Source organism: Stegostoma tigrinum, chromosome 13 (assembly GCF_030684315.1).
Source record: "Stegostoma tigrinum isolate sSteTig4 chromosome 13, sSteTig4.hap1, whole genome shotgun sequence".
NCBI classification, from domain to species: Eukaryota; Metazoa; Chordata; class Chondrichthyes; order Orectolobiformes; family Stegostomatidae; genus Stegostoma; species Stegostoma tigrinum.
The window spans coordinates 63,927,410-63,942,322 of record NC_081366.1 but is presented as its reverse complement, the minus strand read 5'-3'; the positions used below and the strand labels follow the sequence as shown (position 1 = coordinate 63,942,322).

Genomic DNA, 14,913 nt, shown 5'->3' with positions numbered 1-14,913 from the left:
TACCTAGTGACACTTAATGTTTGTGTACCAAGAATCTATGCGTGGCTTGATGCAGCCATACACAAAGATAGCCATCAAGAAGATGGCAACGTTGGATACGTTCTTCTCTTCCCTCTCCCCACCCCCCAATCCAGAGTTTTGTACACAGAGTTCCTGTAGACCTGGTCTATGTTAAGCTTCCAGATAAAATAGAAGATGGCTCAGGTGATTGCAACAGTGCAGTTTTGGGGAGTGGATCAGATCTATGCCACATACAGCAACAGAGAGAGTGGCTCACAAATGACGAACAGGTTTTTATGAACAATGGAGAGGGTACCATGTGTGAATCCGTGAGGAAAGGTATCATCACCCTCATCTACAAGTGAAAGGAGGAGAGGGAGGAAATTAGAAATTGATGGCCAATATCATTGATGAATGCAAACTACAAACTCCTGTCTAACCGGGTCAGGTCTGCCCTGAGATCGGTGCTTTACCTCGGTGCCTATGTGCAGGACAGGGAAGTGGGACTGTCTCATCAGCCTGGACCAGAAGAAGGCCTTTGACAGGGTATCACATGTTCACGTGGGACATGCTATCCAAAATGGGCTTTGGAGAGGGAATCTGCAATTGAATCCGACTGCTCTGCATCAACATTGTCAGGGCAGTCTAAATCAATGGGTCAGAAAGCTTCCTGATCAGAACTGGACTCGGGCAGGGCTGCCGTCTTTCACATAGGACCCTCATAGTTAGAAAGCCAAGGACAGATTCAGGATAGACAGCACGGAAATCATAACTCACAAACTTGATTTTATTTTGAAGCGGTGACAAATTAGATGAAGGCAGAGTGGTAGATGTTGCATTCAAACGTGCTGAGAAGCTGTGGAGGGGTGTTGGGAGTGAAGGATGTGTGATCTGTGGTGTTCTAGAGGTAATGGTCCCTGTGGTAGGCTGACAAGGGAGGGGAGAGGAAAATGTGTCTGGCAATGGTATCTCATTGGAGGTGTTTGAAATAGTGACAAATGATCCTCTGAATGTGGATGCTGGTGAGATGTTAAGAAAGAATAAGCGGAACCCTATCTGTGTTGCTGGAGAGAAGAGAAGGGGTGGGAGCCAAAGTGCAGGAGATGGGTTGGACCCGGCTGAGTGCCCTGTCAACAGCTGTGCTGTGGAATCTTTGGTTGAGGAATAAGGTGGACGTTTCAAAGGCTGCCTTGCAGAAGTGGGCATCATTGGAACACGTGACGGAGTTGGTGGAACTGAGAAAATGGGATAGAATTTTTACAGGCAGCAGGGTGCGAGGATGTATAGGCCAGGTAACTGTGGGAATTGGTGGGATATTGGTGGCCAGCCTGTCGCTGGAAATGGAAGCAGGAATATCAAGGAAGGGAAGGGAGCAGTCCGAGATAGACTAGGTGAAGATGAGAGTGGGGTGGAAATTGGAAGCAAAATCAATAACCTTTCCCAATTCTGTATGAGAGAGGCAGTTTTGATGATATTGTCAAATACCAGAGAAAGAGTTGTGGGTGAGGGCCGGAATAGGACTAGAACAAGGAATGTTTCATGTACCTCACAACAAGATAGGCATATATGGAGCCCATGCGTGTACCCATAGCTACCCCTTTGACCTGAAGAAAATGAGAGGACTTAAAAGAAAAATTGTTCAGGTTGAGGATGAGCTCGGCCAGGTGGAGGAGGCTGGTGGTAGATGGAGATGGTTCAGGCCTTTTTCCAGGAACAAGCAGAAAGCTCTGAGACCATTCTGGTGGAGGAATGGATGTGTAAAGCGATTGCATATCCATGCGGAAGAGGAGGCAGCTGGAGCCTGCAAACTAGAATCCTGAAACTGCCGTAAAATCCCAGAGGAATCGCGGATTTAAGTGGGCAGGGACTGGACAAGGGGAGAAAAAAAAACAAGTCAAGGTAGAAAGAGATGAGTTTGGTGGGCCAGGAGCAGGCAGAAACAATGAATCTGCCGGGGCAATCTTGTATGTGAATTTTGAGAAGGAGGTAGAAGCAAGCTATGCAGGTTTGGGGAACTATGAGTTTGGAGACAGTGGAAGATCACCAGATGAAATGAGGTTGGTAACCATAGTTGACACAATGGCCTAATGTTCCGTGTTCTAGGAGGATAGGTTGGAATGGGTAAGGGGTGCAGAGAAATTGAAGTGACCAATGTCATGTTGACAGTTCTCAATAAACAGTTCGAGTGCCAATAAGGGGCCAGATACGTTATTATTTTTCCTGCCAAAATTGACATTTTCCCACACTGTACTCCATTTTTCAGAGCTTCACCCACTCAATTCCCTTATTTATATTAATTCTTATATCCTTGTCATAACTCTTTCCTACTCATCTTTGTTATCAGTAAATTTAATACCCACATTTTCAGTCATAGAGTCATACAGCATGGAAACAGATCCTTTGATCCAACTCATCTACGACGACCTGACATCCCAATCTGACCTTGTCCCATTTGCCAGCATTTGGCCCATATCCCTCTCAACCCTTCCTATTCATATGTATATCCAGATGTCTTTTATATATTGTAATTGTACCCACCTCCACTACTTTCTCTGGCAGCATGTTTTAGACATTATTCTGCATGAAAACATTACCCCTCAAGTCCTTTTTAAATCTTATCCCCTCTCACATTAAACAATGCCCTCTAATTTTGGACTCTTGACCCTAAGCAAAAGACCTTAGTTATTTGCTCTGGCCCAGCCCTTGCAGCCCATTTACATAGATTTTTAAAAAGTTTGAGGAACCAGAACTGATCCCTGTGATAAACCACTTGTTACATTCTGCCAACCAAAAAAATGACCCATTTATGTCTACTCGGCATACTGTTGTTGGAGGAACTCAGCAGTCCAGCAGCTTCTATGAGGAGGGCCACTGGACACAGTGTTGTACAGTTTGCTGTTCACCAATGCTTCCAGACCTGCTGAATTTTTCTAGCAATTTCTGTTTCTGTTTTAGATTTCTAGCATCCACAGTTGTACAAATAACCATAAATCTGTCCCCTTATCATATGCCTTATGAATATCCTAATACATCAATTGGTTTCCCCTTTTATCCACAGTGTGTATTACTCCAATAACCTTTCATAAATTGTCTAAATATGTTTGATATAACACAGTGTGGAGCTGGAGAAACACAGCAGGCCAGGCAGCATCAGAGGAGCAGGAAAGCTGATGTTTTGGGTCCGGATCCTCCTTGTTTGATTACCTTTTCACAAAACCCAAGTTGACTCTTCTGAATTCCCCTTGAAAATTTAAATGCCTCGCATAACATAATGAATATTTAATTCTAATGTCCTCCCCGTGACAGATGTTAACTGGCTTGTAGTTGTCTGCTTTCTGCCTCCCTCCTTTTGAATAGTTTAACTTGCTGTTTGAAAAAGCAAGGCAACACCTCTTTTCCCCTCTTCTTGCAACTTCCTTACTCACCCAGTTCCAAGGGCTCTGCTCAAAATTGCGCACATTGTTATGTTGCACCGAGATTCCTCTAATCATTTCCTCTGAAACTCGGGCTTCAGCGCTATGTAGGCAGCTTCAGCTGGTTTTCTTAATTAACTAACTCTGGTTGCTCTCAAGAAGGGAATTTGTACAATATGACTTGAGAGGACTGTTGTAATACAGTGGTTGACTCTCACCTGTGAACCAGGAGGACTGGGTTCAAGTCTCACCTGCTCATGTGGTGTGTAATGACATCACTTAGTTGGTTGATTAAGGAAAATATCTATATTTAAACCCAGATTTAAAAAGTAGAATTTAAACTGTAAATTACCGTTATTCATTAATTTTGCCTGCAATTTCGCAATTTAAAGATTTGGAATTCCCTTTTACACATACTGCCGTTAATTTTCAAGGCCATATGCAAAGGAAAGTCCAATATCTGATACAGAGTACTTTGCTTTATGGACTTGAATTGCATTGAAATGTGATAAAAGTTCTAACTGTTATGGAGAATCCAAAATTCACAATGTGTCGGCATGTTCGTAATTCCAATCACAGAATTTATATTTCTTACTATTTAAAAAAATTCCAAAAAATTGATTTATGAAATGAACAGTATGAGTAGAGATAACAACTGTCCGTAAATCACGTATATTTATATTGTTTTAGTTTACCTGAGTGGAGGTTCATTGGGCTTGATGTTTGCTGGATTATTTATAGACCAGAGAAATAATCAAGGACAAGCTGTGGTAAGAGAAACCTATCTAAAGATTATAAAACATCATGAGGTATTTTCAATTATCAAACAAAATACTCAAAACTGATTGAAACTGTAAATGAATTAAAACTTTATTGTATGGTTTATCAGACCGAGAAAACAAATGTTGTTGTGACAAAATGATTAATTGTTGTCTGAATCATTGCATGTTATCAGCATATTTAATTCTATCAAGAAAGAAAATTCAGTCGTAACTAAGCAGCAGGACACTCAGCACTGTGGAACAAAACAGAGTTTACATTTCAGGTCAGAACCCTTCCATCAGGGACATCAGCAGAATTCTATTCAGCCAAGCACATGGCCTGGTATATTCCCCCCAGTTCTATCAGTACCATCAAGCCAGGAGATCAACTTTGATTCAATGAAGGGTGCAGGAGGGCATGCCAGGAGCTGTCACAGGCATTTTCATAATTGATATGTTAAGCTGGTAAAGCTACAACGCAGGACCACTTACTATTTCCACGGTTTCTATTGTATGTAGTAGAGCTAAGTGATCCCATACCCAACAGATCAGATCTAAGCTTTGCAGTCTTGGCTACAGTCAGTCATAAGAACATAAGACATAGGAGTTGAAGTAAGGCCATTCGGCCCGTCGAGTCAGTCATGAATGGTGTTGAACAATTAAACAACCAGCAGGAGTTGGAGATTCCACAAACATCGTTGTCCTACATGTTGAAGTTATGAACATGAGTGCCAAAAGAAATGGCTGAAGTATTTGCATCCATCTTCAGCTAGAAATGGTGGATGAATGATTCATCATGACATCCTCCTGAGTCCCCAACATTGCAAATGCCACCCTTCAATCAATTTGGTTCATTCCACATGGTATCAAGAAATCGCTGATGGTGCTGGATACTGCAAAAACTGTAATAACTTTTCAGCATTAGTACTGAAGACTTTTGCAACAGAGCTAATCATTCTTTTGCCAAGCTGCTCCGGTACACCTACAAACTGGCATCAACTTGGCAGTGTGGAAGAATGCCAAAGTATGTTATGTATACAAAAATCTAAACAGTTATCATCTTATAATTCTTTCCTTGCCAATCAGCAGAAAAAAAACTTCTCATTGATGCCACTTTGTGCTCTTCCAGGGCCACAAAGCTCCTGACCTACTTATAGCCTTGGTCCAAACATTAACAAGTAAGCTGAATTCCAGCGATGAGGTAAGAGTGAAAATCCTGGACATTCAGGAACCTGAGAAAATCAGTTGCAAAGCTCTCCAGGTTGGAGTCATACTTAGAACAAAAGCAAATGGTGGTGGATGTTGGACAGCAGTCATCTAGCCCCAGGATGCACTGCAGAGGTTCCTCAAGGTAATACTGTTGGCCTAACCATCTTTATCTGCTTCATCAATGACTCTCTCTCCATCATAAGTCAGAAGTGGAGATGCTCACTAATGATTGCACAATGTTCAGAACCATTTGCAGCTCCTCAGATACTAAGCAGTCCATGCCCATACACAGTAAGACCTGGACAATGGCTTGGGATGAGAAATGAATAGTAACATTCACACCATACAAGTGCCAGGCAGTTACCGTCTTTGACAAGAGACAGAATCTAGCTATCACCCACCATCACCCCTTGACATTCAATGGAATTACCATTGTTGAATCATCTACTACCAGCATCTTGAGGGTTACCATTGACCGGAAACCAAACCAAATCCACCAGATAAAGAGATAACAAGGTGTAGAGCTGGATGAACACAGCAGGCAAGCAGCATCACAGGAGCAGGAAGGCTGACATTTCAGGCCGAGACCCTTCTTCAGAAAAAAATCACCTGTGTCCCCCAATACTCCCACATCATCGATCTCTCTCCCACCAGTTAAATATGTTGACTACAAGACCAGGACGGAAGATAGGAATTTTGTGTCAAGAAATTCACCTCCTGTCTCCTCAGTGTATACGCACCTTCTGAAGGATACAAATCCAGAATGTAGTTGAATATTCTCCACTTGCCTGGATGAGTGCAGCTGTGACAACACACAAGAAGCTTGACACCATCCTGGAAAAAGCAGCCTGCTTCATAGGCATCCCATCCATTACCTTTTAAAAATCACTCCTTCACCATCATACATAGTGGCAGCAGTGTGTCCCAATTACAAGATGCACTGAATTAAGGCTCCTCCACGAGCACTTCCAAACTTTTGACTTCCATTGCTGAGAAGACACCGGCAACAAATGCATGGGAGCATCACCACCCATAACTTCACCTCGCAAGCCACACACCATTCTAACATGGGTAACAAAGTGTGAAGCTGGATGAACACAGCAGGCCAAGCAGCATCTCAGGAGCACAAAAGCTGACATTTTGGGCCTAGACCCTTCAGGCCCGAAACGTCAGCTTTTGTGCTCCTGAGATGCTGCGTGGCCTGCTGTGTTCATCCAGCTTCACACTTTGTTCTCTTGGATTCTCCAGCATCTGCAGTTTCCATTATCACTGATAGAATTCTAACATGGGTCTTGTGTTTCTCCCACTGTCACTGGATCAAAATCCTTAAACTGTCTTCCTAATTGCATTTCTGTGCCCTTACAACCCAAGGACTGCAGCAGTTCAAGAAGACATTGCAACACCACCTCTCCAGAACAATTAAGGATTGCTAATAACTGCTAGCCATCTGGAGATATCCACAATCTCTGGAATAATTTAAAACAATATGCTTGGCACTAGAAGGTGGGTGAAAGTAGGAAGGCTGTCTCATTGAATTTGGTGAAAGATCAGGAAAGAAGGAGTAGTACCTACTTTGATGCTTCCCTGTTGTCCTCTGGTGTACCCCCTCCATAATTACACCCCACGTTTGTACCTCCTTGTGTAGTCTCCAAAAAAACAGAGACCAACAAGGTGGACCAGGACTTATAAAGAAATGATCAACGATGGTCAGAGGACATCCAAGATAGAAAGTAGGGAGTTAATTGATAAATTAACTTAAACTTTGTTAAGATTAGAATAAATTGCACCTGTGCGTATTCAAAGAAGCATTGTCATTTTCATTGGCCATGAATAAAACTACCAGAACGGATAGGCTACAATTATTTGGAAAGATTGAACAGGCTGGGGCCATTCTCTGGAACAGAGAAGCCTGATGGGTGACCCAACAGAAATTTCTAAAATTATGAAGAGGGTTGTTCGGCTTAACATGAAGAAAAGATTACCACTTGAAGGACAGATCAAAAGTAAGAGTTATAAAAATAAAACAGTCACAAGATGTGACAATGAAGGTCAGCAATCATAGTAAGATTGTCTATAAAGTTCTTTGTATAGATGATATAACGAACACATCAAGCATATTTCAGATCAGAGCATTACTTTGATGTCAACATGCCTACCCAGCAGGAGTAATTTCTAATCATTATTTTGAAAAACGCCTAATATTTGCTGTGATGGTATATGCAGTGCAATTAAAAGCATTTGACACTGTTTTCTGTGTGAATACGACAGCAAAGGCTTTCTGACAAACAATTTAGAGTATCCAACACTTCGCCGATGCCTCCTCTCAATTGATTCAGCTGCTGTGTATCAATTGATTTTCTTTTCAAAATGGCTGCATTTTAGAGTTAGCATTATATAACATACATGTGTCTTATATTTGTGAACTATTGGTATTTGGATATTCCTTTACTTAATTGAAATAACAACTGAAACTTATCAAGTGGTCTTTCAAAATAATGTTCAATATTTTTTAAGAATTGTTCATTTTCTTTTACTGCAGGCTATGGAATACAATTGCCTTGCACTTTGTGTTGTGATGGTTTGGACTACATTTGTTATGGGTTTTGTGTACCTTCTACTAAAATTTATTGGAGTTTTAAAGCCATTTCCAAAAATAGAGCCACAAGGTAGGCTTTTGGATACTTTAATATTTCACAGAACATAGAGAAGCTCCAATAGTAATTAATTTACTATGCGTTGAAATGCTGAAAATACATATCAGCTTCATTGCATTATGTGTGAAGTGTGAAACAGAAATTTAGAAGCTAACCACCTTGATTTGAGGAGTTGGGGTAGAGGCTGGACATCTGCTGGGAGGGCTGGTATATTTAATTGGTATAAGCCTGACCATACTTGGCTGTCTCAAAGACTGGTAGCTCTCTGCGCCCATGCAACAGCACCAGCAGAGGTAGCCCTTATAGCAATTGCAGTCAGTGCCCAATGCTAACCTCCACTGGACTGGACAAGTTGTGAAAGTTAGTTGGAATGTACTACTGGGCCCAAGCTGTCAAGCCCCAGCAGTGGTGCTTAAGGGTGGAGGGAGGACAAAATAGGGGGAGAGAAACATGGTCTGGAAGGACTGTCAGATAGATGTCTGATAGTCACAGGGTGCCTATAAGGGAAGTACCCCATACCTTGCCCAGCTACCAGCCCAAGCACTAAGCATTACCAGGCTGCACACTTGGCATACATGGGCCTTTCTCATCACTGATTAAATCTCAGAGCTGGTGGGAAGAGACCCTGAAGTGCCCCATTACCTCCCTACTCCCTAGTAAAATTACAATGGGAGCACGGGCTATGCACATGGCTCCTGATTTTAAACCTTCCCCAAAACTCTTGAGGGTCTTTGAGGGTTTTAACTTTCCAGCCCAGTTTTTGAACTTGATGAGCCATTGACACAATTTGTGTTATTCTCACTACATTGAGCAATGACAGTAGTTTCAATTTCTTGGTGACTAAAATCAGAACACCACTTCCGTTGATAACTGCTCAGTTCGAGAGAGCCATTCTTTTCTGAGACAGCTACAGACATATGATAAAGAAACATGCAAGCCATACTTATGGAGTCATAGACTCAAATAGCATGGAACCAGACCCTTCAGTCCAACCATTCCATGCTGACCATAACCCTAACCTAAACTGGTCTCACCTACTTGCATTTGGCCTGTATCCCTCCAAACATTTCTTATTCATGTGCATATTCAATCTTTGGGGAATGTGAGCAATCATGTTAGCACAATGTCTGCAAATTTTACACTCGTTATTGGTTGTTAATGAAGCAGCCAACCCTACAGCTATATTCCCAGGGAACTATAGGTGGCAGTGATCATAATATGATAGAATTTCGTGTTCCTTTTAAGAGGATAAAGTGTGTGCCCATGACCAGTGTTTTAAAACTGAATAAAGGTAATTTTGAGAGCCAGGTAGAACTGCCTATGGTAAACTGGAAATGTAGTTGAAATGTAGGACAGTAAGTTTATAGTGCAGACCTTTTAGGAGATATTTGATAATTCTCTGAAAAGATTTATCCCATACAGAAAAAAAGCTGTTTGAGAAGAATGCATAAGTCATGGATAAATAAGGAAGCCAAGGATGGTATGAAATGTTAAATAAATCTGAAAAGATAATGGTATATCAGAGGATTTGGCAGACATTGAGAAACAATAAAGAGAAACTAACGAATATAATAAACAGGTAGAAGACAGAGTATAGGAAAAAAACTAGCTAGTAATATGAAGATATTAGGGTTAAATCTTCCTATGTTTTATATTTTCCTGAGTGAGATTCATGGTAGTCAATCTGTTGTGGCCACTGTTGATTTTTCTCATGCAATATTTTGCTCTTCACTTCGGTAAATACACCTTCTCATGGAACTGAGCAGTAGAATTGGCGCAAATTCTCACTGTTGCCAGAACTTTGTAACGTCTGCTCCATTGACACCAGTTCCACAGCACCTCAGACACTGCAAACCAGGAGCTGCCATTAACACTCTGTTGCACCACCATATTATGGAGTGAACAAACCTGAAAAGAAAACTTTCATCCCACATTTTGGCCATGCTGGTGGACATGGTAGTGGAGAGTAGGACTATTCTATTTCCTGTTAATTGCTTAAGGAGACCACACTACCAGATATAGTCAAGCTAGACTGAGGTACCGGCCTAGGTTAGGGCAATGTCCCACCTGAAATGGAACGTACGACAGTGCAGGAAGAAGGTGAATGACCTATGGTCTGCAAGGGAAAGTGGCACCATTTTCTCTCAGCTACCTCACACTCACAGGGCCACTGTACACCTGATCTTTGCCCTTTTAGGCAATGGTAAAATCACCATAGTCCTACCAGACCGTAGGGCTGCTCTCTCATGAGAGAGAGCAAGACAGCTGGTGGTGATTTAATATGAGGGTTACCACACCTCAGTTGAGGGGGTAGGTTGAGAAGGAGGTCTTTCAAAATAATCTCAATGAGTGTGGGATTTGAACCCACGCTATTGGGGTCACACTACTTTGCAAACTAGAATGTTCCCTTGACGATTAGTGCCTCTTTGAGAGGACAAATAAATTATTTCTCCTTGCAGAAACACAGCTTTAATGCCACTCGATAATACCCCCAAACATTTGTTACTAACAGCATCAAAAATTGCTTTTCCTGCTACCAGTAAATCTGCCCTTCTGTCTTGATAACCCAGTTTTTCTTCACAATGTTGTGCCACTGGATTTGCTTTAACCTTATAAGTCTCATAAAAGGACACCTTGGTGCATATCCACCTACATGACAATGCTGGTTGTCCCCAACTGACACTTTTGTGTGCATCCCAAATTCCATCCTTATTTGTCATTCTTTATGTTTCACATCTTTTATTAACTTGTGCTTTGGCTTGTACATGGCCAGCAAAATGTCTCATTCAGAATGGCTTCTCCTCTTGGCTTGCATAATAATTGTTGTCCTTGTTAAATTATACCCTCTATCTTGCCTTCTATCATTTTCTGACAACTGCTGTTCGACTTTTCCGTCCTAAGTTTAGAGCTTCTCTCAGTAGCTCATGATCTTTTTCAAAGGACATGGCCACTTCTGGACCTACTGTTTGAGCTTACGCTGCATTTTCATGCCTTCCATGTTTGTGCTTCATGTTCCCAATCCATGAGCCTAACCTTCTGCCCCTCATCCTGTACATTCAACCAGAATTTATATTTACCAGTGATCTTCCTTTCTCAACTTAAAACAGTCATATTTCTTAGAATGAATCATAGAATCCCAACATTGTGGAAGCATTTGGCCCATTGAGTCCACACCAACCCTCTGAAGAGCATCCCACCCAGATTCACCCCATTCCTGTAGCTGTGCATATCCCATGGCCAATCCACCTAGCTTGCACATCCCCAGACCCTATTGGGCAATTAGGCCAATTCCTCTAATCTACACATTTTTGGACAGTTGGGAGAAGTCAGAGGAAACTCATGCAGACACGGGTGATTCATGCAAACTCCACACAGGTAGTCACCCAAAGCTGGAATTGAACTCGGGTCCCTGATGCTATGAGGCAGTAGTGCTAATGACTGATCCATCATGCTGCCTCGTTTCTCCATTGACTAGCCTCTTCAATACACATTGACTTTGGTACCCACATTTGACAGCTGTCCTTTGGGGCTAATGTCCTCATATTGAACACCACGACTGATCTGTCCATCAGACAATCTGTCAGTTGTACCAATATGATCCCATAGCTGTGCAGTAATTGGCTGTGAAAAGTTCCAGGCTCCTCGTTACTTTCTTTACTTGCTCAGAATCTGGAAATTTGTAATCCTTCCCAAACAGTTTTGAAGATTGTACCCACTCACTCGGACTACCTTAGTCTACAATTATTATTTTTCCTTCATTACCACTTCCATTTACAAGAAAAAGGACAGCAGGTGCATTGGAACGCTACCACTTGAAACCTCATCGTGTTTCTCCAGTCTTTAAGCTCCTCTCTCTTAATAAACCATACCTCCCAAAATAAAACTGGAATCTAATAACCGTACCTTATTTCTTAAGGTCCACCAAATTCTTTCTGAGGCGTGAATTTAAATGAATGCCTTTCTATCTGCATGCATTGCATTCAAATGTTCTGATAAAGCAAAACTAATTGCAGCCCTTTCCCAACCTGGAGGGCCTGATCACTTATTACAAGTGGAACTTTAGGATTTATACCGAAAAGTAACTGATGTGAACTATGTCCTCCCATCATTTGCAATGAATTTGTAGCATTTTACACAATAAAAACAATATTAAATTCCTTTTATGGGACATAATCTCTCCTCTAAAAAAATTAAAGAAATACAATTGATATTAGGGTGTAGCTATTTAGAAGACAAAAAGTCAGTTGTGTTAAAATTATATAGATCATTTGCTCATCTCATTTGTCACTGTTCTAAAGCTTCTTGTGGTAAGTACAACTGATCTTTGATCTGTATCTCCAGCTTCATCCTCTGAATCTTCAGTTTCAAATTTAGTTTTGAAGATTTATTTTAGTGCATGGGAAATGAAGTATCTGCTCAGAGGCTGGTATCCCATCAGCAATTCATCCTTTGTTTATGTGTACACAGTACTTGGACTCTGACCAGTCTCAAGAGTGAGAAAATTCTGAACCCCCTCTTTTTATCTGTCAGCCAGGGTTACCTGATTAGCCCAGGTTAACTATAAAGAATCCTATCAAGGATTTCATAGTCAATGGATCCACCGGGCCCTTGTTGAAATCACTACATTGCCTTCTCCCGCTAAGTCCGGGATGTAGGTTTGTTCTTTTTCTTGTAGCTTCTCCTGGGATGTTTTTGCCCCAGGTCCAGTTCCTTCGATTTTTAGTCAGATGCAGGTGGCACTTACTGGACCGTAGCCCACTTCTTGTGCCCAGCGCATCTTGGGAAAGTTTCTTCAACACCAGATGCAGGGACAGAACCTGTTCCTGGCTGTTCTGAGGATTCAGGTATGTTTTACTCCTGCCTGTTTGCGAGATGGCGGCAGCTTCCATGTGAACCACATGTTTGTATAGGACCGCCTCACATAGCTGAACTTTGTGTGTCACAGGACATGGTTTTGCTTCGACGTCATTTCGTACCTGTGCAGAGTCACTTCTGTGGTTTTGACACCAAACTTTATGTCCTGAAGTAAGCTGTCTCTTTTCCTTAGGGTAGGCATGTGGCTGACATTGTCATTCCTGTGGCTGTTGCATGCCCCCACATGCGTACACACCCGCTCACCTCACCAACCCACACCAATCCGGCACACCCACCCACACATCTACACATACAAACACCTGCCCCACACTCATATACACACATCAATACACAGCTCACCCACATTTTCTCACACACACAAGACCCACAGTCACCTCCCACATCACTTCCCCCCCCCGCCACACACACACACATACACACCTACCTACCTCATACTCGAAGTGTAACCAATACAGGGCTTACCCAGCCATTCCCACAAATTTGGGGACACTGTTGGTAATTTTAGTTGTAGTTGGCATTCTGTGCACAGTTCCACCAACGCAGAAATGTTGGCATCCAATTCTGGCCACCAGACATAACTTCTGGCCAACATTTTCATTTTGGAAACCCCTGGTTGACCGTGATGGAGATAAGCCAGTATCTGGCAGAGATCTTTACTCAGGACAATCACTCTTGCTCGCCTTAGTTATATACCATCTGGTAGGGTGATCTGGTCTTGCCAGGTACAGAAAAGTTTCAAAACTTGTTGTGATTTTGCTTTTGTTTTCCCCATAACCGCCAGCTGTTTTAGTTTTAACAGGACAGATTATTTTCATGTCCGTTGTCTGATATTATCAGCAGTGACCGGAAAGGTGTCCAGAAAGTTTAAAACCAGGTGGACTATTCCAGGGGAGGGACCATCCTTAACTAAATCTGTCAACTGTTAAAATTTTTAATATCTGGTGTCTCGGGGAAAGTTCCGCTCCTAATAACCACAAGTGCTGTTGGTTTGCAAGCAGACAGGATCACTCATTTTCATCTGCCCTAATGCCATTTGCCCAGAAAAATAATACATTCTTTCCACATAATGCACCCAGTCTTCGATGGAAGGATCAAGTGAGTCAAAGTTCCCAAATGAAGGCATGATGCCAGAAATACCTACTGGCAACACCATGGGTTGTTATCTTACTAAGTAGCCTTATGTGGCGTGCCCTCTCGAATGCCTCTAGAAAATCAAAATATATCATACCTCTTGCTTTCTCTTTATCTACCTTGCTTGTGATCTCCTCAAAAATTTGTAATATATTTTTTGGGCATATTTTCTCCTTCGTACCATTATTCAAGATGTGATAAACCACAAAACTGCAGGCCAGCCAGTCTAACACTACTGGTAGGGAAGGTATTGGCACCAGTTCTGATGGGGAACAAAATTAATCTGCATTTAGAGAGGTGGGGTAAAAATCAAAATCAGGGAAATAAAAGCTAATGTTTTAAAAACAGATCACATTACAGAAGAGGATGTTCTGGAGGACTTAGAAATAAAGAAACGTAGAAAATAGGGTAGCCAGGGAGAGGGTTAGCCCACTCAAGGATAGGAAAGGGAATTTGTGTGTGGAGCCAGTGGAACTGGGTGAGGTATTAAATGAGTACTTTGCATCTGTATTCAACATAGAAAAGGACTTGGTGGATGAAGAGTCTGGGGAAGGGTACGTAGCTAGTGTGGGGCATGTTGAGATCAAAAGGGAGGATATATTGGGTGTCTTGAAAAACATTAAGGTACACAAATTCCCAGGGCTGAAGAAGTATACCCCAGAAGACTGAGAGAGGAAAGAGAGGAAATTGCTGGGGCTGTGAGAGAAATCTTTGAATGTTCACTGGCTACAGGGATGTTCCAGGGGATTGAAGAATAGCCAATGTTGTTCCTTTGTTTAAGAAGAGTGGCAGGGATAATCCAGCCAATTACAGGCCAGTGAGCCTTAGGTCACTGGTTGAGAAATTATTGGAGAGGATTTTTCGACAGGA

The 14,913-nt window shown here is 42.0% G+C and overlaps 1 protein-coding gene across 1 annotated transcript in view; it reads left to right on the top strand.

Moving 5' to 3' along the window:
• Positions 1 to 14,913, top strand: part of LOC125458367 (putative ammonium transporter 1) — a 76,622-nt gene that overhangs the window by 33,526 nt on the left and 28,183 nt on the right. Inside the window, exons 5-6 of the mRNA XM_059650509.1 lie at positions 4,104 to 4,183; positions 7,923 to 8,049. Coding sequence (XP_059506492.1) covers positions 4,104 to 4,183; positions 7,923 to 8,049 — 207 coding nt within the window. The remainder of the gene's footprint in view (positions 1 to 4,103; positions 4,184 to 7,922; positions 8,050 to 14,913) is intronic.